Source organism: Cygnus olor, chromosome 1, assembly GCF_009769625.2.
Source record: "Cygnus olor isolate bCygOlo1 chromosome 1, bCygOlo1.pri.v2, whole genome shotgun sequence".
NCBI classification, from domain to species: domain Eukaryota; kingdom Metazoa; phylum Chordata; class Aves; order Anseriformes; family Anatidae; genus Cygnus; species Cygnus olor.
Window position 1 is genome coordinate 90,086,477 of NC_049169.1, and position 27,013 is coordinate 90,113,489.

Here is a 27,013-nt window from a genome sequence, read left to right on the forward strand (position 1 = left end):
ATATATTTTTGCTCAGGTTTTATTCCAATCCTGACACATTTCAAATTAATAGTTATTTATTTTCCAAAGCATTTAAATAGCTTTACAGCTACCAACACCATGACTGTTCAGTAACGCTAACTTCATAAGTTTTCTTAGACAGGTTTGTAATTAAGATTTAAAAGATGGTGTGATCATATAGCTTGCCTGCTAGTTTTCAAATTTCATTTAATATTTTTGCATAATATTTTTAATAAGGTTTTATACAGCGGGAGACAGCTAAGATACAAAAATAAGCTAATGTAATGATTGTTGCAGTCTTACGTGGTTTGAGTGACACGGATAACACTCATAGGAGTACATGTCCACCATTACTAGACAATACCTGATCAGTTAAGTTGAGTATAAAGTTAGTAAACTTAAACTGCTTACCATTTGCCTTACTTTCTTATACTCTTAGCATCAGTCTGTTCCTTCCATAGGAGCCAAAATGATAATTACGTAACAATGGATATTTATTTCATATTCATTTAGCTGTCCTACACCATTTTAAGTGCATCTCATTTAATGAGACAGTCAACACTGAACAGCTAGTCTTAGAGTCAGTTAAAAGGTATTAATATTCATTTCTGAAAACAATACAGGTGCTATACTTTGTGAATACCTCAACTCATTTTAATCACACCTCCCATATACTGGCATTTAACAATGCTTTTAATCAGTTTGTTATTCTACGTAGCTTAGGGAAGACTGCCAAGTGCTAGATACTTGTCTCAGTATTAAACTAATGTGTATGACTCGTGTGAGCACTAGTTGCACTGGTGTGGTGCCAGATTGTCTTTGTCTGAAAGTCACCCATATTTTCCTTAGATGTTCATGATGATATACACACAAGATTAACATGATGAAGCTTTCAAAACAAAGTTGATTTCAATTGATTATCTGTTATTACCAATTCCTATAATGTGTAGAGCCATAGCCCTTTATGAACTATCTAGCTACTGTTCAGTTTTGGATCTCCCTAAGAACAGCTAAGTATTTGCAATAAAGTTACTCCAAGAAAATAAAGTTATTGAACAAAGCTGAAAAGAAGCATGCATATCAAGAGCACCCATAAATCCACATCAGTAAAGAAATTACCACAGCTTAATTATCTTTGCTGTAAACTAGTCTAAGTTATATTGTACTTACCATAAGCTAGAACATAAGCTTTCAACTGTAATGCATTTCTACTTTTTCAAAAACTTGATCATTTTATGAAACCCTGACAATTCAGACTTAGCCCATTTTAGTCTGTTAGCAAAGGCTGCAAATGTAATTTGAATGATAGCCTTACATTTTCATGCATAAACATCATGAAAAGACTGACAGCAGATCATATTCATAAAACTGACAACTTGAAGAATGATGGATTTGAAGTAAGTTCGCCCTTCTTTAAGGTTAGAACAGGGCTGAGGACATAGCTAAACTTCAAAAATACATTAAATATTTGAATGTTACACTCCAGAAGGATATTTCACCATATTTAATGATGTTTTTCTAGTTTTTGTCTGACTCAGTACTTCTTACAATACAAGAGTCTTTAATTGCTTTTAGACCATTACACACCCATGAGTTAAAATTTATGTAACTTAAGTTCTGTTTACAACTAATTCTACTGCCTCATAGTATTTAGAAATTTCCAGTAAACTAGCTCATTAGCTACTTAATTAGAACATACTAATTTTCTGCAATGGCTCTCAGCATGGTTATGTCAGTATGAGTAACTGAAACTGTCCGTTCTTCTATGCATGCAAGCATCTACCAAATAAGAATTGTGATTGACATGGCTTCAAGCATTCCGTATCTCCAGTTTTAGTCTTAAGTTTTCATTCTCATATCCATCTGAGTTTTCATACTTAGTTTTAAGTGTCTTCAGAGTAAGATCACATGATTGCTTTCATGTATCATGTAACTCGTCAACTTGCACTCTGATGCTATTTTATATTGTAGAAGTAACATCAACTTACTGAACAGCTTGCAAGACCACACAAGAGAATGAAACAGAAATTTGTCTTATTTCCTTGAGAAGTAATAGTGTATTAGCACTTGATGATTTAGCTAGGTAGTAGTTAATTTAGACAGTCTGTCACGGAAATTTGGAGTGTTGTTTTCTTTAAACATTTGTACAAGACCATTCACATATACCTTGCTAAGTTACAGTTTTCTTTCTCAACAAAACTATCATAGTAAAACATTATTATATAGGTGCACAGATGTTTTCCAACAGCACAGGTGCTAAACAAATGCACAAGTTTGCCACATTATACAAAGCTCATCAAATAGATGTTCTGTATGAGATACTTAGCTTTATGATTATTGGATACCTGCATCCTGAGAAAAGCAAACGACCAGTTAAGGGACTGCAATGCACACAACTTAAGTTTCCTTGAAGGAAATCTGACTTTGCTAAAGCTGGTCATTCCTCTCCCACTAATAATTGCTGTTTTGATTATTATAGACAAGGTACTGTTTATTGTAGTATGTCTTGCCAAAACAGGTTAAGATCGGAAAAACAAAGTTCACCTACCAAGAAGTAGGTAACACTCAAGAGCTCTATGGAGACAACCTCAACCACAATAACTTGCGCTGTATGCTGCCGTTATGAAGAGTCAGTTTATTCCCAAGTTTTTCTGTAGGTCTTAACTCTGTATTTCTACTTCACTTTCATATAATGGAAAGGCTCACTCTATGCATCAACTGGCTCTTCAGTTTGCTATTTCAACTACTGACAGAAGTCAAAGTTAACATACTGTTGTTGCCAAGATGTAAGACTTACCTGATATGTAGATAGTCTTCTGATCACTTCTCTGACCAAGGGCATTAGTCACCTTACAGATATAAGTCCCAGTGTAGTTGTAAGTCAATGGGCTGGTGAACTGCAGAGTGTTGTTGACAGACAGCAGTCCTTCAGGCCATTGTCCATCCAACCTAAAATGAAACAGTTGGCCATACTTCAGCTGCAAATCTTCAAGACTGAATTATTAATTTAACTGGGTTAAATGCTATTTGAAGTAGGCTGAAGTGAACTTGCACTGAACACTGATATTCTCAATAGGCCTTCACTGGATGTTCTCAGTCTGAGTATTTAGCATTTTAAGTTCTGTGTCAAGTCCTTTAAGCATCAAATCTGCTGGCAATAGTAAAACATCTACCTATTAACACTACTTGAATTAAGTTCCTTCAAGTTCTTTTTGAGATTTTTTTTTTTTTTATCTAAATCAAGCTGTAAAGACCATTAGTTCACCAAGGTGAACTTAAATTACTGTCAGGATTATCTATTTTCCAGACAGTTCAGCAGTCACAAAGAATATTTCTGGCAGTGCAAGATGAAGTTACAGGATAATTTCACTAGCATTTGTCAGCAGGAGTTCAAGCAGTTTCTTTCCTCTCAACCTGTCTTTTCTTACCCCCACCCCCACCCCATCACTTTCCCTTCTAAATTACAGCACTGCAACTGGATTTGATGCTTAGCAATGCATTTAGGAAAACAACTGGCTAGAAAAAAATTTTTCCCTACCTTTTGTAAACCTACTACTTACCTGAAACATTCTGCACAAGGTAACAGTAACAATTGTGTAATGACAATAGAAGGGGAAAGGGCAGAGGGACTGGAACTTTTTTTTAACACAGCTGCCAACTACCTACTGAAACACCTGTATAGTTTAATGCCTATACCACCACTGCATTTTATTTTGCTTTCGTCTAGTGATCTGTTAAAAGCTAACAAGGACTAATTCAATATTCAAACAGGTGATCACCAGGTCTCCATACCATGGAAACAGATATTTGCTAAATGTTAAGTTGTATCAAAACACAAGAGCCACTCCAACACTACACTAGATATTCCATCAGCCTTTAGAGCCTTCCTTAACTTTCTTGGTTACTGCCCAGAACTGCTGGACAACATCAGCCATATGAAGCTGTGATTAACCTTGAAGCTTGATTAACCTTGTACTTCATAATATCAGTTATGTATTTCAAAGATTATTAAACAGTCTGTTTGAAAGTTATATTGTAATGTTTAAATTTCCATATAAACAGCGTTTTTAAATCTTGTTTACCATGAGCATTTTACAATCCTAGCAAGTACAGTCATCTTAACTTCCAACAGACCAAGCTTCCAGAACTACTAGAACAGTAAAAGAACTGTTATCATTTGCAAGTCAGTAAGTCAGTAAGATAGTACAGTTTCAATATATCTAGTTTCCATTTCCTTAAACATTCAAGCTTCCTTTCTTTCACATGGATTTCCCCTCCTCCCCCCCAAAGTTCCTCATTCATCAGTATTACAACTGCTTGGGTGGATTTTGTTTAAGCAAAGAGGTACACCCACTTGACTCCAGAAAGTTAAGCTTCTCTTGTAACATTTGGTTCACATTAGCCTTAGGAAGTTTAATAGTGACTTCCAAAGCTTCAAGTGTTTAAGCGTTGAGTGTATTTTTACTGAAATTAGAATTGTATTGATTATTTCCTATATGCATCGCCAAGTTCAAATAAAAGAAGTGAGAGGCTATAGTTCATCTGAAGAAACAAGCCGTATTGCTTTTGATAGCCTTGCATGCTTCTTTGAACACAAATTTCTTTGTCATTATTTCCATCACACTAAGTCCCAAATTAAGCAACGGGATGGCAGACTACTATAGCATATAGGTAAAGCATACATTTTAGTCTACCTATTTTAGGTGTAACCATACCATTACAACTAGTGTTAGCTGCAATACTGACTTAAGATTCCTATGCCTGCATCTAGGATAGAGTCAGTTATAGCAATGTTATAGCAATGTTTTGGTTTCCTGTCAGACTGCCATCTTATCAAGACCACATTTTCCCACCATGTTATGACTGCTTCTGTAGGCTATTATAACTACGATTGGGAAAGCGGGGAAATGGATTACAACTTTAGACCAGTAAATATTCCTGTGATTTTACCAACAAAAGCACTGTAATATTGTGACTTACAAATTCATACCGTCCTCATGGAAGTTATTCCTTTAGTGCCAACACTGGTACCAAATCAACTTCAAGTAGCTGGCTTTCTTTCATTTTTTTCATAGTACAGATTTTTATTTGTTTGCTTTTTTGTCGTCTCTTGTCTCTTGCCCCACATACATACGTGACTTCAAAAAGCTACACAGAAAGTTTGAGTAGAGCCATCCAATCCTTACATTCATGTAATGAAGCTGTTATTTAAGAATCTCTACGCAATTTTATTTATTCATTCTAGAGACAAAGCCTAGTTTACATTAAGTTGAACACTGCTTGAAAAACATGACAAGTTCCATAATTCAGTAAGTAGGAGTTGCCATCTCAACTGTAGTTTACAGATTTTAAAACGCAGATACTGAGAAGTGTCTATAATCTTCAAGTAATAATAAAACAGAACTAATGAGGTAATTGGATCCCTACTAGATGTATCATGCTTTGTGTATTATACTGCAACATACAGTTTATTCCAAAGCACTCTTCAGATAAAATCCTTCCAAGTTAATGACAAACTCTTCCAGGCTGGTAAACTTACAGGATATCCACCCACCCATATTCACACGTAAACCTCTTGTACCCCATTTTTAATGGAGACTTGGTAAGACAATTACATCTCAATACAAGTCAATCATTTTCTTCAGTTTTTTTTTAACTAAGAGTTTATACCACCAGTATCATGTGGCATGCCCTGTTTTATAAATATTTACCTGGTCCACATCAATTCCATAGGTAATGGATTTGCATCAGCATTACACCTGAGCTGAACATTCTCTCTTCCGATGAACCAGTTACCATCATAGCCAGTTACTGAAACTTCTGGGGCATCTGCCAAAAAAAGATATAACCCATCTATAACCACAGTATTTTCTTTAAACAAGCTCTGTATAACAATCGTTTTGGTGGAACAGAAGGTAGTGGTCTTAATTTTTAAATAAAAAACAGAGGAAACAAACAGTTCCGAGCTATAGCATGATATGCAGCAGTAGATAAAGTGGGGAACAGTAGAGTTGTTAGAACTGGTGCAACTGTCCCACTGCATTTTCCATAAACAGCATTTGAGTGCAATGAAAGATCTTCAGAAGAGAAGAATCAGTTCAATGTTCTTCGGTAATTTAGAGCTACTTCTCACTAACAAGATATAGGTAAGAGATCAGAACAGTGTTTTGAGAAGCAAAGTAAAGTAATTAAGAAATAAAAAAGGTCACAGATGCCAATTGAAAAGGTTAGCAGTCATCCACTGGCATTGTAATGTGGCAGGATATCGTTATGGCTCTGAAGAGCAAGAAGGTCACTTCAGATACGCCAGAGACACCTAGCTGAAATATTCAGAAAACCACATGAAGAACCACCACTAAGACTACGTATAGTTGGTATAAGCTCCTACAGGCAAAGCGCAGGAATATTCCCAAAAGCTGTGAGTAGAAGGGAAAAATCAAGACTAGAGGAAAAAAGTATCTGCTCTGCTCACTTGCTGCTGTATTGCTTAGTATATGGTAGCGTTACAAGTTCTGAAACATGGCCTAGCACTACACTTCATATATTTTAGTATCAACCTGACCCATTTTCAAATATATAACTTCAATCTCATTCACTGTTAGAAGCAGAGGGAACCGGACATCTTTACTTGCATTTCTGTTTCCTCAACATCACTTCAATCTAGAACTTCAATTCAATACTGAAAATAAAAACGAGTACTAATCACTGCTTAGTACCCAAATGACTGATTTCTCAATTGTGAGAAGAGAAAAGATGTTTGTACATATTTGGCAATAACCAAATGTTGATCCTTTAGAAGTTCAAAAGTATTAATCTTCCAAGTATTAACATTCACATGCAGGAAAGTTGTCTCAAGTCCTAACCAGCATCGTAACTTCCAAAAGGAGAGAAATGAAGTACAGCTCCAAAGGCCATCTCAGTTCAAAGCAGTATGCTTAAATGAACTAAGCTTCACTAAACAGAAAGAGTAACAAACCCACAATAAGTTTTCACCACACTGAAATAGCCAGGTTTGTTTTTTCTAGGCATTCCATTTCTTCTAATCGAATTGACAAGCTTATGTGATTTAGGAACTTTAAAGCAGCACAAAGCTGAAACAAAAGATTATCAAACGAAGAAACTGAACGTAACTCATTTTGGTCACATTCATTGCTTAATAGAATACTGATCAGCCTAAAGCTTACTTGCCTTAACATGTTTTATAAAGGAAGAGTTATAAGCCATCTTACTTCATATTCAGGTGTTTTAAAGATGCAAATTCATTAAACAAGCCTGGTACAGATTTGAATTATATGAGCAACAACTGTTAACACTATATTATATTCATGTTTCCTTATGCAAATTAGACTGGAAAAAGCTTAACATCTAATTTGAAAGTAACTTAATCCCCATGAGCCATACTTTCCATTTGTCTTCATAACCACAAATCCTCATTAGAACTCTTTTTAATACTACTGAAATCACAGGACACTAAATAGTTTACATATCAACTTAGTTATTTTGTCTGTAATCTTTGTTATATTAAATACAAACATGAATAGTAAGTTCACCCATGAGTCAGTATCCAAAACAAATAGTGGAAGCAATAGTATTCTAGTTTTCTGACTAGACTTATTTAAAATTAAAACAGAGACCCCAGACTCCTACTCCTTGCTGATCTACCTATTGTCACGTCATTTTCTTTACAGTTTTCTTTTTCCTGAAGCTGTAAGTGCTCATCTCCCTGTGGAAGGTATGCACTGATAAAGAAGTGGTTATAACACATAAATCAAGTAGCAACTACTCTAAAGTATACTTACACTGTATATCCAACACATGAGAGTATCTTATCTCCTTTTCCAAAGCTGGGTGCTTCACAATACAAGTTATACGTCTTCCTCTTGCAAATCGTGTAGGGACAATATTATACTGACTTACAACTGTCACTGTTTCATTTGGAAACAAAGTAGAGCTGGATTCCATTTCACCAAGACCTCCTTCCCAGTCAATCTCTGCAGCAGGTTTTCCAGTGGCTGCTGTACAAATTGCTGCTGTTGTTTGATTTGCACCATCTATTAGAGGGTTTGGTCCTTTTGTTAAGCTCACAACAGGTTCAACTAGGGAAGGGATAAAAAGTAAGTTTAAGCAACGACAACATTTCCAAAAGTGTCGGTATATACAAGAATTAAGCAGACATCTAAACCATTTGAAAAGCCCGTGCTAATCAGGTGTCCTGGAAACAAATAACGTCAGCTGTCAAGGGTGAAAGCTGTACAATAGTTTGGCCCACTGATACAAACTCACCTTTGCCCACCCACTGAAGCTTAAGGTTGTTCACTCACTGTGTTTAATATGGTGACAGGAAATTCCAGAGTAGTTAGGTTCAAAACACCACCTACAGTGCTTCATTTCCAGTGTCTGACAGATTAGCATATTAGATTGAAAATGTGCTGTTAATTTATAGAACGCTTGGGTTCTGCTGCACTTTGAAGTTTTATACTTAAACTATTTATCTATACTGTCAGTTTGTATCATTTGAAAGTTACTGGTCTGGGGTTAGAAAACTGACTTAAGAGTTTAAGCTTCATTCAGTTGGTCATTGCAATAATACAAATGGATTCCAAGCTAAAAAAAAATGCAGTCAGGAATTACCTTTAAAAATGCATTTTAATATATGTACATACACAATCATTACGTTAATTATATACACAAATGTGCAAAAATATACCTGTACAAAAACTTATGCATTTAAGTTTAATGCAAACTTTAAATCTATATAAAATATATAGAGGCATAAAATTGACATATAGACTGTCATTAGCTACAGATATAAAAAACTTGACCCCAATATGTTGGGCAACACTCAAGAAAGAAACTCTACTAAAAGAACCTGACTTCCTTGTAAGCCTATTGCTTACCCCCAAGTTTAGAGCATGCTTGTTCTCAAGGTTAGGTTCCTTATGCACAGACCACTGCATTCTGAAAATGCCTTTAAAAAAGGACTCCTTCCTGTTCCAGCAGTCTCTTCCAGCCCCATAAGACTCATCCACCAGTGATTGCCTAAGTCAGCCAGACCATCTGCTGTTTCTGACGCAAACTAAAATTTTGGTGTTTTGGACGGTCTGTTTCAATATCCAATACTGGCACATATGGGTTTCCCAGTAGCATACTAGCCTATTACAAAACCCTTGTCTTGTGATGCAATTAAACAATCTGAGCCCTCTGAAGTGAAGCCATCAGTATGTACTACAATGCTTCACAATCTACCTCAGTGGACCAGCCCTCAATAATTACAGGCCACTGGCAACTCTTGCCCCTTGCATATTTCAATATCCTTTAAGAAATACTGTGAATTAGACCTCTGCTTCTTACAAAAAAGCTAGCCTGCATGTTTTAAAACACAGAGCAGAGTTCACAAGAGCTGCCAATATACTTCACCAAGCAACAATACCTGCAAGAGACAACTAACTAATATGCTATTTCAGCTTGAGTGAGTTCAGTTTTAGAATCAGTTTGTCTGCCTTCTGCTCACTCTATACCACTCTTCAGTCACTGAAGTTGGTTTATTTGTTCAATTACATTAAAAAGAAAGGCAACTACTGAATGGAAAACCTTATAAAAAATCTGTTCTCTCCTACACTTAGGATATATCTAGTACTTGAAGAATATACCTCATAAATTGAAAGTTATTTGTCTTGGGGAGGAAACATTTAGAATGAATTGCTTTCTACTGTTTTTCTGAATGCCTACCCCTTTGTGATTTGTTAGTGACCCTACCATAAATAAGCCAACAGCAGGGTTATTCCATCAAGTACTACATTTACTGTTTTCAATTTGAACCATCTACCACAGAGAGTCTTTCAGAGTTTGATACTGCATACTCCAACACTACCAACAACTGAAGTGTTCTGTAATAAGCTTGGATATTCAAACTGATGTACATATGAAGCATTCCATTGTCTGAAATAGCTTTCAAAACCTAGCATAGATATCTCAACATTTTTAAAGTTTTACTATTTGGCAAACAATTTCATTTCCCTGATTTTACATAAGCATTACTCTCACTCTCCCCAAACCACCAGTAGTAACCTCTTCAATAGCTTTTGTAGAGGCTTTATCAGTAGCATTACTAAAACACAGAAGTAAACACCCAGAGTTACACTTATGTCTCACAAGCGTAAGGATACTTACTCTTGAGGTACCACCCACTAACCTCCCCCCAACCTCCAAGATTTCCATCACTACAAAAAAAGCTTAGCAGCTAGCATTAGCTTTTCACATCAGGACTTCCAGACATATTTTGAGCTAGAAGTAAAACCTTCAAATATTCTATTTCTTTGAACTTTCCTCAAAGATACAGATACACAGCTCCACAGTTTTCCCCTCTACCCATTTATGAAGGAATACAAGGCTCAATTACAAGTCTTAACAAGCATAATTGAGATCTCCAGATCCAAAACAGACTACTCAGTATGCTGTTTCACTTACCATGCTTGTTACACGAAGTTGTCTTCAAATATTAGGTGCCAGAAATGAGGATACATGCCTGTTTTAAAAGCTTAGTTTCTCCTCATTTTTATCATCATTTGAAGGAAAAAGTTATTTAACACCCTTGAGTAACATCTGGTATTTGTGAGATGGCCCAGCTTCAGTTGATCGTTAGTCTTATACTCATCAGAAAGATACCAACTTCTACTATTCAAAAATTATTCAACTACATAAAATACACATTTCTAGACTGGAGTGTTTTGGTGCTTTACTGTTTTATACTTCATAAGTGTTTAGGCTTCTACTGTCATATTTTCCTATAAATCATGGCTCTTGGACTACAACCAACCACAAGATAACCGAATAGCCACCTAACTTACTTTTATATCCTTAACAATTACTTCACCCCAGCAACTGAAGCAAAAACCAGCAACAGATAGCCAAATACTAATTGTATAACTTTTCTGGTTGTTTTATTCATGGATTAAGGAAAACATCTTGTGAATGAATCCTTAATTACAACGGTTTGTTTGCTGTCATCGCCCAATCCTGCCTTTCACTGAAAGCTTTTTTTCCTCCAGCATAGCTTTTATATACACAAGCAGCAGTCCACTTTTACCCCAGGACCATTAAGTGTGTGCTGTATGAGTAAGGGAATTGCACTACTTTCATTGCTCAGTGTTAACAGCGAAGAGGACATGACGTGGAATAGATTGGGATAACATTACAGAAGCTGCTTCAACCATCAGTTAAAACATTACATCCTGATCAAATGAAAACAAGAGGGTGGGGACAATACTTGCTGTGGAAATAAAACGACCAGTCCTACAAATACCCAAAAGCAGAACAGGTCTGGTTCCGCAGTGGAAGGACAGTGGCAGCTTCCCCCAGTCTCCTTAAATAATCAGGAGAATAGGTAATCTCTATTCCTTAAGTGTATCAAAAGGTCAGTGCACATGGGCTATCTTGTTCATGTATCTTAGGAGAACAGTCATGCAAATCTGAAGCAGTTTCAAGTTTTAGTTACATTTGAGTTATAAGAGGTAGAAATAGTTGACCTAGGAAAGCTAGACATGCAGCTGTTTAGAAACCCTGAACTAACTTGCACATACTGATTCACTACTATTTTACTGAAACTATTCCAGCCTCACCTTACATGCTTATGGACTATGAGATCTCATTACCCAAGTTCTTACACCTTACAGAAAGGAAACGATGCATCTAGAAAAAGAATAGCCTCTAATCACATTGCATTGAATTTCCAGGCTTCAAAAACGTTTAGTGTATTTCTAACTTTAACTACTTCATGAGCCTTTTTCAGCAGCTTGTGTTTTAAATTTTTTTCTTCTACCACTGAGCGCCAGAGGTCTGGATGGAAATGGCAAGATTACAATGCCAACAGTATTATTTTCCTTTAACATGAAATTCACTGTGACACTGGGAATTATCAGTCCCTTTTCATCACAGGTGACATGTACTTCTATAACTTTTTCCAAAAACAGTATTTCTACTCTTCATTACCTCTCCCTCTCAAAACTAGTAATCTTATCCTTCTGTATAATAAGGAATCTGGCCTCCTAATGAACCCTTTGGCATTGATTTTTCTATATCAGTTAGTTTACTAATTTTTTATCGACTTTTTTCCTTACACCTGTATCTTGTGTTTCAAAAAACACAGTTAAAACTGTCTGACGAGGATCCATTCTGTGTACCAACATGCATCTTCCTTTAAATTCTCACTGTAAAAATCTGCACAATAGTGTGTATGGGATCAGTTCAGGGGAACAGACCTAAATTCACCAGCTCATTTGCTTCACAAGTTTTAAATCCTGTCTTGCATCGTTAAGTGCTAGCCTCTTGAAGAACAAGATCTACTTTACCATTACCCAGGCTTAGAAATCTCGCTTAGCAAGACAGTAGGAGTAAAACCAAACCAAGTACTTAAATAGTCATATACAGCATTCAATGGAACAACAACATAGAGGTATGCTATCCCCTACAAGCTACCCTGTTGTATACCATATCTTCTTTCTTCAAAGACTATTTTTGCTCGTTTAGTCAGTATCTTGGTAAAGAAACAGGCAGTTCGACATAACTTTTTAAACTAGGGCAAAAAAAAGTAACTTTGAAGAACCAAGATCTTAGACAAGATTAATTTACCTGTTTGACCCAAAAAGCATTTGCATGTCTTCATCATTATAGCCTCTGCTTTTACAGTGCACTTCCTCTTAAGAAGGCACAAAATACTAAGCTAAGCTAACTGGGAATAAAAGTCAGCACGTGTGGTAACTCTCAATTTAAAGAGTGTAAGATAGGTCCTGAAGTGCCATCGATATACTGTGGTAAAACACACAACACTTTATCCTGTAGTTTTTTTCCTTCCATTTGTTTTCAGTGTCTCTGCTATACAGCATACAAGCACCTACTACACCATGGAGTTAAATGTACCCACTACGCATATTAAGGCAAATGCTTCCTTGCTAAATAAGATCCAAGAGTAGAAAAAGGAGACACTGATTGGATGGGAAATAATCAGTTTCAGCCCCAGGACATGAACTTCCCTCACTTATGGGAGAGGTTTTTAGAATAAGGCAAAACCACAGTCCAGATAAAGCTGAGTAAGTCACACCAGGTTTTTGGGTTTTGATTGGAGCTATTCCATGCCTTAAGACTAAGCTTGTGGTTGCTGAGCTCAGGCTACTACAGCTCAAGAATTACTCTGTTACATGCATATTCTGAAGGCCAGGCTGAATAGTATTACTCCCCTATTACTTTTACTACTTAACTCTAGATGTCAGTGCAGGAAAGAGTTCCCAGAAGGACAGAAGAACACTGAGACAGAGCAAGCCCAACAGTTATCCAGCTCTGCATGCAAGCCAAGCACCTGCTAACCAGGATGGAAAGGCAAGTTGTTTTAAGAACAACAATTTGAAGAAAAATACCTAGAAAGATGCCTAGAAAGACTGTCTTGTGACAGGAGACACCAGCACTCTCTCTTCCCCTCTCCCCCTCCACTCCTATCCACTTAGAGCTGTGCCTAGTCTTTTGTGGTAGATGAACTACTCTCAAACATGCATATTTGTCACTATTTTTAATACGAGATGCATCCTTGCAAAGAATTGGACAAGTTTTAAAATTCAGAGGTAGGTACCATGTCACTGACAGGCTTACAGCTATCAGCAACCATCTACATCAACCATGAAAAAAGCTATTAACAAGATGACTGTATACCTGACATCTTACTTGATCTATTCGAACTAATTTTTGGTAATAGATAGCTCAAACACATTGCAGTGCTATCTTTTCAAATGCTAAACAATGAACACAGGACATACATTTGCTTTCCAAGTTCCAGGGTCTCCTTACATTTTTCAGGAACCTAAGATTTGAAGGACAAAACGGCCAACTATTAGGAAGGTCTGAAAATATCCCAGAAATAAGGACTGACCAGAAGAGATGAGGGATACCAGTAAGAACCTCCCACTGTATACCAATGAAATTGAACCCTGAAGCCCAGAGATTTTTTTTAAGTAGCCATGGTCATTACTGCTTGTAATACAGACGGTATAGGGGTGGAAGAGAGAACCACAAGGCCACGTGCTTTGTATCACACAGAACTTCTTTGAAGTTACTTGTTTCAAATTGGATCAAGTCACTTGCTTTGATGCATTTGTTTTGCCCCACCTTGTGGTGAAAAATACAGTTCACATACCACACTAAAGCCATCTGACTTATGTTGTATGGAATTCTACTACTGTGGAAGAGATCAGAGACCAAGAATATCCTAACACACACATTTACTTACAAAAATAGAAGGGCAGCTCTGCTGAACAAAATAGCACTTAACTACTTGCAGCAGATGCAGAAACAACTTATTTTAAAATCAAATATTAGAAAGAACAGTTAAGTAATTAGGTTTTAAAGTTTTATGATAGTGATCATTTTATTTCATACCGTAAAACTACCCAAGTCAGCCTAGAATTCAGTACTAGTCCTTCTGACAGCATTCCAATACAAAACCATCAAGAGGGACAAAAAGTAGTTTAATTAAATTAAATAAGGAATTTTATTTACGCTTCACATTATAGCTACCCATAACTAGGCAAGGATTTAAAAATCCCTCTCTTCCCACAGTTCCCAACAGTAGTCTAGACAGCTCTGCTTTTATACTGCATAGGTAACATTGCCAACCCCAAGCAACTACATTAGCTTCCCATATTATCAGCAAACTTGCAAGGGAATGTAGGCCAAGTGGTGGCTAACACTGCCTTCAACAGCTTCACAGCACACATGCAAGTCCCTAGTATCAGCACTGCCAGGTTAAAATTCTGAAGACCTGTCCAAGATGTCTAAAAAGGATTTCTAAGAAGGATCAGGACAATCAAATCAAAGTGTAAGTTCTAAAAAAATCAAGGCTCTAAAGACGACTTATCAATGAAGCTGTTAATATCAGGATACCTGTTCTGAAAGAGTAGCAAGTATATTTTTGCGTTGCCAGGGGGTTAAAGAGTAAAATGCAACATCGAAGTCTGCAGAGTTTTGCTAATAAGTTAGTGCTATTAATTCCATTTCCTTTCATGAATGTTACTTACCTAGTACTGTTACAGTTATTGACGACTGTGCATTTCCAAGTGGGAATGTAACTGCCTTGCAAATATATTCTCCTGCATCAGAAAAGCTTACATTTTTCAGGATGATTGTTGCATCGGTGAGCGAGTAGTTTTTAAATGACACTCTTCCTTGGTATTTTCCTTGAATAGAAATTCCATATTCAGGGTGATGAACAGCAATGGTCTCTGAAATTTTACCGTGCATCTTCTCCCAGGAAACTTGTGTTATTGTTTCATTTACATCAATTATGCATTTCAGTGCAACCTTCTTCCCCCAAACTGCTGTCACATGTGGATCAACAACTGGTCCAGCTAAGGTACCTAAAAACAAAGCAATCATTAGTTTGTACACAAGAAGGTTATGCCTCCAAGTCTTCACATTAAGCCTTCTTCATCAGTTAGATTGCCTTTTACAAAGAAGTCCTACTTCTTCTGAGGAACCATATTCTAGCTGATTCACAGCAATGTACAAACACATATTGCTCTTACAAAAGAGATGCTTCAAGTAGCAACCAAACTAGATGTAGATCTATCATTCTTCAAAGAACACTAGGATCAATATGCAACATTCTATAATGACAACCTGATGATCATATAACTGGTGCATCCATCTTTTTGGCAAGTGAACTAGGTATCAGATGATACCTAGATCCAGAGCAACAGGTAAAAAAATAAAGAACTGGTTATTTCTAAACTTCAAAAGACTCCTAATAGAGACCATTTAATGAGAAATATATGAGTTAAGCCTTCTACCAGTCATAAATTAATTTTTTTTTTTTTAAAGTGTGTACAGGTCACAGCAAAACCTGCCTCAAACTACTCCATCTCCAACACTGACCATCAACTTAAGAACTCAGATTTAGCTTCAGTACCCCCTAGTTTCCAGTGAAGACATACCATCAGATAAGCTTCCTGCTATAGTGCTGTCTCTTCATACTGTATCTTTCCTCTGTATTAACACAGTAAAAACAGAAGAGTAGGGATGTTTACTCTTCACTTAAGATCCAATTTACTTCTATTCAAGACCTAAAATATTTTCCACAGTAGAAGTCTTATTCTGAGGTCAGCATTTTGCACTACCCCCTTCCAAGACAGGAAGTCTACTAGACCAAGAAGTTTGTACCTGTTCATTAAACCACAAGTTCACAGCTTCTTCAGTGAAACAGATGTTCCAATAACTTCAATCATTCATTCTCCAATTAAGCTAACAATAAAAAAAGTCTTAAAAAGGTCTTAAAGGTCTTAAAAATCAAGGTCTTAATCCACGCTGCATTTATTTTTACTGTGCTTAAGTTTTCAAGGTACTATTTCAACTGCTCTGATTTTTTCTTCAGTTGTCCAATTGGTACTTGAGCTGTTACTCATAAAATTCACCTGGGAACAGGACTTAGGTCCAAATTTTAGTAGCACAGCTTTCACATACATGAAGAGGTCATTCAACTGGAGACATGAACCATATTTTTGGTCAGAAAGTCTCCGGAGAAAGAAAAAATGTTTTCAGGAAAAATTCTCAATACACCTTTACATGAGTCCCTTGTTGAAAGCTTTACATTTCCCATCAATCGATTTTTCAGTGCTCAAACCATAACTAAGTCACTGAAGTCACTTAAACGAGTAATTTAAAGATCCAGATAAAGATTTAGTCTGTACAGAACTCCTGACTAATGCCAGTAGTATGAAAACATGAAATAGCACAAATAAATCCAACTAAGGAGAACTTCATACCAAGACGCCTGATAGGCCAGTAGGGGCTGGTAAGGGGAAAAAGGCCAGAAAACAAAAATAGGTGTAGTCAAAGAACACTTGCTAGCCTCTTCACACTTCTGCAACTAATATGTATTGAGACAGACACTCAAAATAAGGCAGCTATCTAAACACTTGATTGAAACAGGCAAAGTTCTGCCCAAATTTAGTCTCCACTTGCCATTGCTACATTTAAGCATGAGGTGGAGTGTTCCTTAGAAAAGCTAACTATTGCTTTCTACTTCACATATAAATAAGGTTCACAAGTTTTATTTCTGTGACACATTTTCAATTATACAATGTACTGTGTTTCACAATGTTCATAATGTACACATTCTATGATGTTATAGACGCAACAGAATGATTTTTGTTCAGAAATCACCAATTGAGAATGTTAGGCCTATACAAAGTCTTCATCTGTACCAAACATTGATAGAATGATCAGCTGTATGAACTGCAACCAACTACTACTAAGTACAGAAAAGCCTTACAATCTTACACAACAGCAGCTTTGACTTCTGGGAAGGCAACAAACTGAATAGGAAAGTCATTCTACTTAGTAGCACAGCAAGTAATTTGTTTCCTTTTAAATTAGGGTTTTTCTTTTTGAAAAGTCCAATTCAAATAGTTACAGGCATCAGCTACATGAAGATAACCAAAGCACATTAAAAAATTTCAATACTCAACTAACAATTATTCCTGTTTTCTTCAGTTGTGAAAATCAAATCTTTTTCACTATGGAATACGTTTAACAGCTCATTTGTGCCGTGAGACCATTGTGTTATTTCTTACGTGGACTGCATGGATATTTTCATCAGTCCAACTTTGTTGTTGCTACTTTTAAAGATTTATAGGCTGGAGTGAACAGGCCTCAAATACACCTGCTGCAGCTATATAACATTCATCAGCTACATTTTGTTCTTCATATACCTTTTCCATCACAGGAAACAGAGCCAACAGAACATTAAACCAAGTTTTACAAATTTATCTTTTCTTTGGAATTTGAATGTATCAGGAGACAAGATCAACTCACCTGTGTGTCATTTAACTTGCAGTTACACATTGTTTGCATAAAAGTAAATACAGGGGCAGGAGATGCATAAAGGAAATTAATCTACTGTTAGCAAAGGATTAGCAGAATTATCCATAGTAATTTCGGGGATGGTGAAGTAAGTGGATGGTATTGGCTGTGTTTAATACAGGCTCTGAGGAGCCTCCCTCAAGCATATAGCAAGGCTTGTGAAAAGTCAAGTAAACCTAGTAGCTGCACTCTTTTAGTATTTAGGAAAACAAAAACACTGGGAAAAGAGCTCCTGAAGAAGCTGCCAGTACCTAGAACAAGTAGAAGCAGTAATGTTTAAGAAATCACTTGTCAACTGCAACCGCTAACTTACAGCAAGAGTAGGAGCAAACACCTGCCCTACTTTTCTATAATGTCTCACAAAATTAGAAAAACTGCAGTTCCAAGTGCTTGTACACCTTACATGTAAGTATGCAGATTCTTATCCAGGCACATTAAAAACAAAAGCTACAAACTCCTGTAAATATCAACTATTCTTTCCTGACGCTGATCAGTTCAGTATTTTCTCCTCATCACTCCGGAGTTTCCTGTGCACCTCACCTTTCAATCTCAAACCCAGAAATGGTTGTTCTATCTACACAGCTATAAAATTTGGGGAATTTGTGAAGCTTTGTTTTGTCAAACAGCATATAGAAGTCTGTCAACTACATGACCAATATCACTTCAGAAGCACTACTATCCTTAAGTATCCTTCGAAACAACCTTTGAGTAGCAACCAGAAAATTTCAGGATTCAGTCAGTCTACACAACAGCTTTCTCACACTAGTAGCTCTTCCAAAAATGTAAACCACTTGCTGCAGATATAGCTTCCATTATACAGGGGCTATTAGCCTTATTGAAAGGCTACTCACTCATTCTTTGTATTCATTACCAATTTTTCAGCATCAGCATGAGGCTTAAGCCATAATTCATCTCCCAAAGCAACCCAAAACAAGCACACAAACAGAGAATATACTAGACAGAACTTTAAAAGATCAAAATACCAGTACCAGGCAATCATGGAAGACAAGTTGTCCTGGTTTGGGCTGGGATAATGTTCTTCAGAGTTGCTGATATGGCGCTATATTTTGGATTTAGGATAAGGATAAAAATAAAGTTGATAGTTCTTTTAGTTGTTGCTGAGCATTGTTATTCTATAAAGAATAATTTAGGCTTGATGGGACCTCTGAAAGTCATTTGAAAGTCATTTAGTCAATGAAAGCAAGAGCAATTTTGAACAGCTTGCTCACACCTGTCTGGTCATCTTCCGTGTTTCCACTGAGAGATTTCACAAGACACCTGAGATTTTCTTTTTCCAGATTCTCCTTAACACAAGGCTCAAGGGTCATCTAATACCGAGTCTTTTCTGCTTATTTCCATGTATATTAGCAAACAGCACAGTATTCTACTATCACTGCAAATGCTCATTCTCACTTCAACTGCAACCACTCATCTTACAATCAAATATCAACACAAAATCATTTTCGCCACACTCCATGTTTTCACAACTGAGAATACTAAGTAGGCCAACAGGCTTTCTTCCCTTATAACACAAGGTTTCAATCATTACAAACCAGCAACCTAAGACTCAATTTTGCATGATTTTAGGAACATATCTAGTAACTACTACTGCATGAACTAACCATATAGTTGCACTGAATGTCTTGAACCTCTCTTACTAGAAAACTGTTACAAGAAAAAGTATTTAATAATCTTGTTAGGCTTCAAGTGCTAGGTCAGAGCAGAGCAAGACATACAAGCTATGACTGTGTGAAATGTGTTGCTCCAAACTAAATAACTCACACAGGAAAGCAAGACTTGAGTTACTTCATGGGGAGGAGGATGTTACATACAGGCAATTCTGTACTTCAACCACTGATAGTTTCCTCAAACAATGGTACACTTCTATTCATTTAATTGCCAAGATTTAAATTCTTACAATAGCTTTTAGAAGGCACTGATGTTTGGAAACATTAAGTTATATCATGCAGAACTTTACCAAAGGCAGTGACTGTGGATGACTTAACTGCAAGTCCATACATCAAACACTTTTCTTCATTTCCTACTTTGTTCCATAAAGCAGTTATAATCCATTTATGATACTGTGGGCACACATTTAATGCTTAGTACTGAAAGACAAGTAGTAGTGGATAAAGAAAATTAAAAACCATAGATTCTGTCCTTGTTATTCAGTAACTTAAAGTTCTGGTCCACCTCACCTCCACTTGCCAGTGTTTTTATGACTGATGGCAGGTCTACACTCTCCTGCCAACAGTACTCTCCTTCCCACTACTTCCTCCCCATCCCCAAACCAAAAAAGCTCACATTATTTTCACAATACAGCTTAAGTAGTCTACAGTAGCCTTTTCTGAAGCTCATTGTTCTGCAGCTCCTGCAGTTGGGTCCTATTTCAGTTTGGTGTTTGAAACCAAAACCACCTTCAAATACATTTCTTGCTTTTGCATTAAGTTCTGATTGTAATGCCACCTTTATCCTAGTACCGTTCAGGGCATTAGCCTGAATACTGCCAGAAATGAAATTTTTTCAACAAAACCTATGTTTTGTTGAAATAAAATTTAAGCTGTACCCTGAAAGATCTCAGAAAAGTTCATGTTCTAATACAAGGCTTTTTGTATGTTGAGCGCTACTTATCTGGACATACATACTAAATGAAACTACTACTTACTACCTTTGGTTAATCAAACTGTAAAGTCATGAGCTTTTAGTTGATGAGGTTCTATTGCCTACTAACAAGCAACTTGTGTTAACTACAAGAGCTCAGGCTTGTTGCTGCCTCAAGGATTTCTGCACACTTCTGACTCCCATTGAAGTCACCTGTTCCTCAATTCTAATTCATTTCAAGGAGAACCGTTTTACACACATTATTGCCAAAGAGAACAACTCAAGCTCTCAGGGGCTCTTATTGTGCCCCTTAAATGTTTCCAGAAGGAATTAAAACAAAGCACACATAATGAAAACAGTTTATTGAAGCCATCTGAAAGATCCTCATGTTTAAAGTGTTACACTTCGACTACAGAGTTTGTTAAATATATGAGTAGGCTGCTTTTCCAAACAGCACAGGTAAAGGTAATGTAAGCCACGACTTAGCAAAGCTTATCAGAATTGATAAATCTGCTCTGTTTCAGTTCCTTCTACACCCAGAGAAGACTTTTTAGAAAAACCACTTGGATAGCTCTTAGCTCCATCCTGTAACCTTCACATCTATGTGCCTACTACTCTGTCCCTCCTACAGTCAAGTGAAAACCACATCTTCCATTTGCAGAACAATCTCTGGTTTTAACCTTCAGCTAAGTTGCTGTTATTTAACTACTTACGGTTGCTGAACTAACTGTTCAAACTATGAAGTTGATTACTAAGCTGATACTCAGAGCTCTCTATTAAAGGAACCTGGAGTCATGAAGACTATTTCCTTGGACACAAATATTTCCATTCAAGAGCTTGTTTTGCTTGAAGACTATAGCTGAATAATAACCAAGTCACAAATCTACTTCAAAATCTGCTTTTAAAAGTTTATAATGCACAAGACACTTTACAACCACATTATTCAACTCCTTAATTGATGGAAGATATCCACTTTGGATACATTGTTTTAATAAAGCTCAACTATCCTCCTCTTGAAATAGAGGACCTTCTTTGCACACAATAGTGGAATCCTTGTTTACCATCACTTTCAACTTCCGTGAAATAAACAGTTAGTATTCACTTACTAAGTGCGTAAATTTACTTGTAAACTCTCAGATCAAAAACACCATCAAGAACTTTTCATATATTTTCGTTTATATTTAACAAAGCTGTTGCAGATCTATCTTTTCTGCTTGCTCACTTAGAGGTTGTCTGAAGGTAGTTGACACTACCAGGCAACTTCTACTGGTGAATTACAATAATTACTGAGTTAACACATTGCAAAGTCGCACCCAATCCTATTATTTTTTAAAGCTTTGAACCTGACTATATCATTCAGTTTGGACAGGTGTTTCAGAACTCCTTGCCTATACCAGTCAGCTACTACACCTCTGAGCCTGTTTCATACACAGCTATGGTAGTTGCATGTAGACACCAACAGTTTCCCAAATTGGTACAGTCCCTCTCTATTTCCAATTTTACCAGCATAGAGAACTTATAAAAAGCAGTCATTTAGTACTCTTGGCTCTGCACTTGCTCCAAGATGCCTCAAGATAAAATAGCATCGCAGTTAGAGCTATGGACTTGACTCCTTTGTGGATGCAGGGATGGAAAGCATAAGCAGCTTGTTCCAATACCTCCATTGAAATACCTTCCAGGGGAACATGTTTTTTTGGCCCTGTGAGTTGACATCTTTCTTCGAATGAACTGTATCTCTCTTCATCCTTCCAATCATCTTTCGCATTACCACAGTTTAAATTGACACCAGATTTCGAGGCCTGGTATTGCAAATGCCTGTCAGTCCAAGCTAGTTGCATTTGTTTATTTTGAGGTAAAGACTAAAGTTTCACCTTGGTTTAAACAATCAACATTTTCTTTTTAAAATAACATTTACATTGGGTTCACTAACTCCCCAGTTTTAGACTGTTCCAATAATCTGATTTAAAACAGCAAGGCACTTAGCGTTGTCATTTCACTCATCAAAAAGCACTTTAAAGATGAAATAAGAGAAAAATCCCTAAAACTTGCTATGTTTTTTTTTAATAAACAAAACACAGGACTATCAAATGTTGCCATGATAACAGAAGCGGTTCGCTGGTAATTCTTAATCAAAATTCTCATTAGTTGAAAAGAGAGAGGGTCATGAAAACAGTGACCTTATTGCAGCAAAGCACTCATGCTATGAAAACAAACTTTATTGCAGTGAATAACCAAGCTGGTCATGTGGAGACTAAACAGAAGATTTAGAAATCTTTCTATAGGGAATGGTCATACACGTCTAATTACAATAGCAATCCATTTTCATTATCCATTATAGAACTGTGCCTGCTTAACAGTCCACCACTAACTAGTAAGGAAGAGGGACCACATGGCCACTTCCTACCCACTTATTTTGCACTAGCTGTCAACTGTTTCCACAAGACAATAGAGCCAAACAGCACAAGAGCAAAAAAAAACAAGTTTTCCCCCACATCAGCAAGTTACTCAGCTTCTGGGTGTACCCTGCTTCAGTGCTAACACATGGAGCAGCTAAGGAGAAGAGTTCCAATCAAGAGCAGAGCAGAACAAGAACATCCCATTTTGGTGGCAGCAAGTTGCTATGTCAGCACAACTTCCCACAGAAGAGTTTTAAGGTCAGGCTAAACATCATTACCTCAGTTTAATTTCAGCTGGCATCAGAAAGATAAGTATCATTCTTCTAGCCCTTCCTCCTCCTGCATCAGTGCTTATCAGGTGCCTTTGAGAGCTCACCCTACAAAATAATCACTTGACTTCTTCCTGAATTATCCTTCTGAGTTGGGTTCTCCCCTGTTAGTCGGTTACAAGTGGCAACGCAACAGAGACAGCAATAGCACAGCCACCCAGTCTGGTGGCATTTTCAGATTTGTTTAGCTAGAGAATAAAATCACTTAAGGACACATCAGAAAGCAGCCCTCAAACCACCACTTGAGGCTTTATAAAAATATATTCTTAAATTACTAGGAAGCAGTCAGTGCGTCTTCAGCAGAGAGCACAATTAAATTACTGTGTCAAGAAAAGATCACAACCAAGGAACAGAACAGACTCACGTAGCTCAAAATGCTTCAACATTAGCTTCCAATTAGAATTGTTAGCCAAGTCCTTAGGAGAAAACGGCACTTAAATCAGAGAGCAAGTATTATAGCATATTCCTCCTTTATGATCACCTGCCTGGTCACAATCCCCAGCTCAAGCAGAATTCTAGTTTGTAAATCAAATTTTTTGGGGGAGGTAGGTAATGAGAAACAAACAGAAGTTACCTTCTATAACCTTTAGGTTTACTAACTCAGCTCAACTTTCCCTTTTAGGTAAATTATTTCCTTTTTTTTAAATAAAACAAAGAAGGCAAGGAAACTAAGTATAACACTTCTGTCTTTGAAGAGCAATTCTTAAAACCTTGTTCAGTTTTTATTGCAACAGTATCACAGGCATGGAAAAGTCTATCAGAAGACAGTCTTGATAATTACGAATAACAATTGAACAGTCTTTGGCTAAAGCAAGAGAAATACTGTTGGCCTTATTCTGCATTACAGAGTAACAGAATCACAGAGTGGCTGAGGTGGGAAGAGGCCTCTGGAGATCATCTAGTCCATCTCCCTGGCCAAGCAGGGTCACCTGTAACCCATTGTGCAGCCTCACATCCAGGCAAGTGTTGAACATCTCCAGAGAAGGAGACTCCACAGCCTCTCCGGGCAACCTGTTCCAGTGCTCCATCACCTTCACTGTAAAGAAGTGTTTTCTCATATTAATCTGGAACTTCCTGGGTGGCTGTTTGTGCCCGTTGCCTCTTATCACTGCGCACCACTGAAAAAGTCTGGCCCCATCATCTTGGTACTCTCCCTTTAGATATTTATACACATCCATTAGATGTCTTTTCAGTCTTCTGTTCTCTAAGCTAAACAGGCCCAGCCCTCTTAGCCTCTCCTTGTATGATATTAGCTAGCTATCAGTCTTTTTTTTATCCCCTCCCCCCCCTCAAATTTTACTAGTGTTCCAAGGACCCAACCCTTTGAATCAAGAGGTCAACTCGACCAGATTCCAGGAGAAAACCTGGAACGTTACAAAAACAATTCTGCAATGACATGTTCCTAGATTTATCCCACAGCACTGATATATTAGCCCCACTGTGGCTGCTCACAAACCTTCTTCTCTTTGAAATATAGCTATTAACTTCTGAACGTTCACTTGTTCCACCTGTAACCGGACCAAAACTAAGCTCCAGACTTAATTCCAAAAGAGAAACAGCAATTACATTTACAAAAGCAAATGTAACCCTTCTGTCCATTAAATGCAAACTTTGCTCACGGGAAGCAAGAAAAAGTATTAGCAAGTGCTCTTTTACTCCAGTGCAACACTAAGTAAAAATATATGTTCAACTCAGAGTTCAGCATTAACATAGCTTGATCCCAACTCCTGCACTAAAACTTCCAAGGTCCATATGTCTGAGCCCTTACGCTTATTTCACAATGCTGTTTTCTCCACATGTAACTAGAGCCGAAGCACAAGCTAACACTACCTCCACATACAGCAAAGATAGTACATACTCTGCTTCTTACCATGCTCCAAAGACCTTCAGCAACAGGCAGTAGAAAATTAAATGCAATCTAAGACAAGAGGAAAAAATTTTTTAAAGAAGGTTAGGCTCATGATTCAAATTGAGTTGTCAAGGGCAGTCTCAGAAAGCCAGTTTTATAAGGTTAAAGCTTTAAATCCAACTACTCAGAGAGAATGTTTACAAAGCCTTAGCAACTTAAAAACTTCCTCTGGAATTTCAACTTAAGCCATGTTAGCATCACTGCGTTTTACATGCTCTTGAATTATAATCTTCTACACATGTTAACACACGGCAAGTTAAAATACTTGTGTTTACCCCAATACTAAGCATTCAGATGTTTACAAGACATGTTGAACTAATGAGTGAAGTGATCTATAAGGCAGCTGAAAATTGTTCTGCAACAAACATTCCAATCCTCAGTTTAAACAGACAAACCTCTCAATCCCATCCCCTTTAAAGAAGAGCAAGCAAGACAACAAGGTGCTCTTTTTCCAGGAATTGGGTCAGGCTCAAAAGCAGGACTAGAGGAGAACATATCTTCAGTCTTACTCCTTCCAACACTAGTAGTAGTATACAAGATAGCTACAGATACATATACCACTTCCACCCAGAAGCACAAAATGCTTCCTATTCCTCTTTAAATGTATTTACCCCGAAATATCAAATGAATAGGTATTGATATACTTAAAGAAAAGCAAGGGAGATCAACAGGCAGTTGCTCAAGTTACCACTCAAACCTTTTGAAGGAAAGGTTTGTTTAAAAGTTCAAAATGATCTTCAAAGTCTTTTGAAACATAACATGAGTAAATAGTCCTGACACACCGAGCTGGAAGAAAAGGCTAAAGTCCTCCTATGTGGCACCCAGTTTAAATACTTAACAAAAATAGCTAGCTAACAGATACAGCAGGAGGTCAAAAGGAGCGCTGTGCTTCTGTTCTGCATCTTTGTTGAGCTGCTAACTGCATTAGAGACAGAAAAAGAAGTTTACATAAGTCTTTCCCAGTCAGCCTGAAAAACAAAGGAAAACTTCAAGTTCTAATGGGACCAAATTAGAACAGTAGTCAGTATGAACCAGTACCAGATATAGGACGCTACCAAACTGGTTAGAGAACAATGAAGGTTCTCAAAGTCACAAGAAGTTTAAGTAGATGTTGATTATATTTCAACAATTCAAGGTCCCAGTCTAGAATACACCAGCAAAGAGAGAAGCTCGGTTCTAAGCCAACATCAGTAAGGTTGCATCTGGAGTTGTTCAACTGCAATACTGTACTTCACATACTAGCCACCTAGGGAATCTAGGTTTGAAAGAAAACAAAGCATGCTCAAAGGCCTTAAATATGGTCCACAAGGAAGGACTGGAAGAAGTCATCTTTATTCTCAGATATGACACCCCAGTAAAGGTCCTGATTTACATATACTACCAAGTACAACCACATAAGAACCCTTCTACTACTGAGTATGCCTGTAGATGTTAAGCAGTAAATCACCAAGACCATCTCTGTAGCCTCACCTTTCAAAAATTGTTGAATAAGATGCTGCAAACATGAAGGACCTTTGATGAAGAAGGTAGTTCCATACTGAGATTTTTTCCCTTCACTCCCCATGACATGGCAACCTAATAGCTTAATTTGTCATAACAGGGAAACTGCATTTCTGCTCCCACAAGGGAAGTGATTAACAAGAACAGACTACTGTGGAAGCATAGGAAACAGCAAGAGAAAAGACTCAGGACAGTCATTTACTCCTAATACTTTCAGGTGGCTCAACCTAACCTGACCTGTCAGTTTAATTCACTACTGTTTTTTCAGTACTGGCCCATCTCCCATTGGCATCACAAGCTTTCTGCAACCACAGCATCCTCTGGCAACAAGTACCAACAGTCTTGCCATCAGTTCTAAAAACATCTGTGCTTGCACC

The 27,013-nt window shown here is 37.2% G+C and overlaps 1 protein-coding gene across 5 annotated transcripts in view; it reads right to left on the minus strand.

Annotated features, from left to right (window-relative positions):
- The window catches only part of NECTIN3 (nectin cell adhesion molecule 3), a 68,943-nt gene that overhangs the window by 27,308 nt on the left and 14,622 nt on the right, over positions 1-27,013 (minus strand). For 4 of the 5 annotated variants that reach the window (XM_040568912.1, XM_040568931.1, XM_040568904.1 and 1 more), the window contains exons 2-5: positions 15,060-15,398; positions 7,800-8,096; positions 5,712-5,829; positions 2,798-2,949 (exon numbers count right to left, since the gene is read on the minus strand). In XM_040568912.1, coding sequence (XP_040424846.1) covers positions 2,798-2,949; positions 5,712-5,829; positions 7,800-8,096; positions 15,060-15,398 — 906 coding nt within the window. Of the gene's footprint in view, positions 1-2,797; positions 2,950-5,711; positions 5,830-7,799; positions 8,097-15,059; positions 15,399-15,660; positions 15,678-27,013 lie in introns of those variants that run through there. The other variant, XM_040568922.1, reaches the window with a different exon arrangement.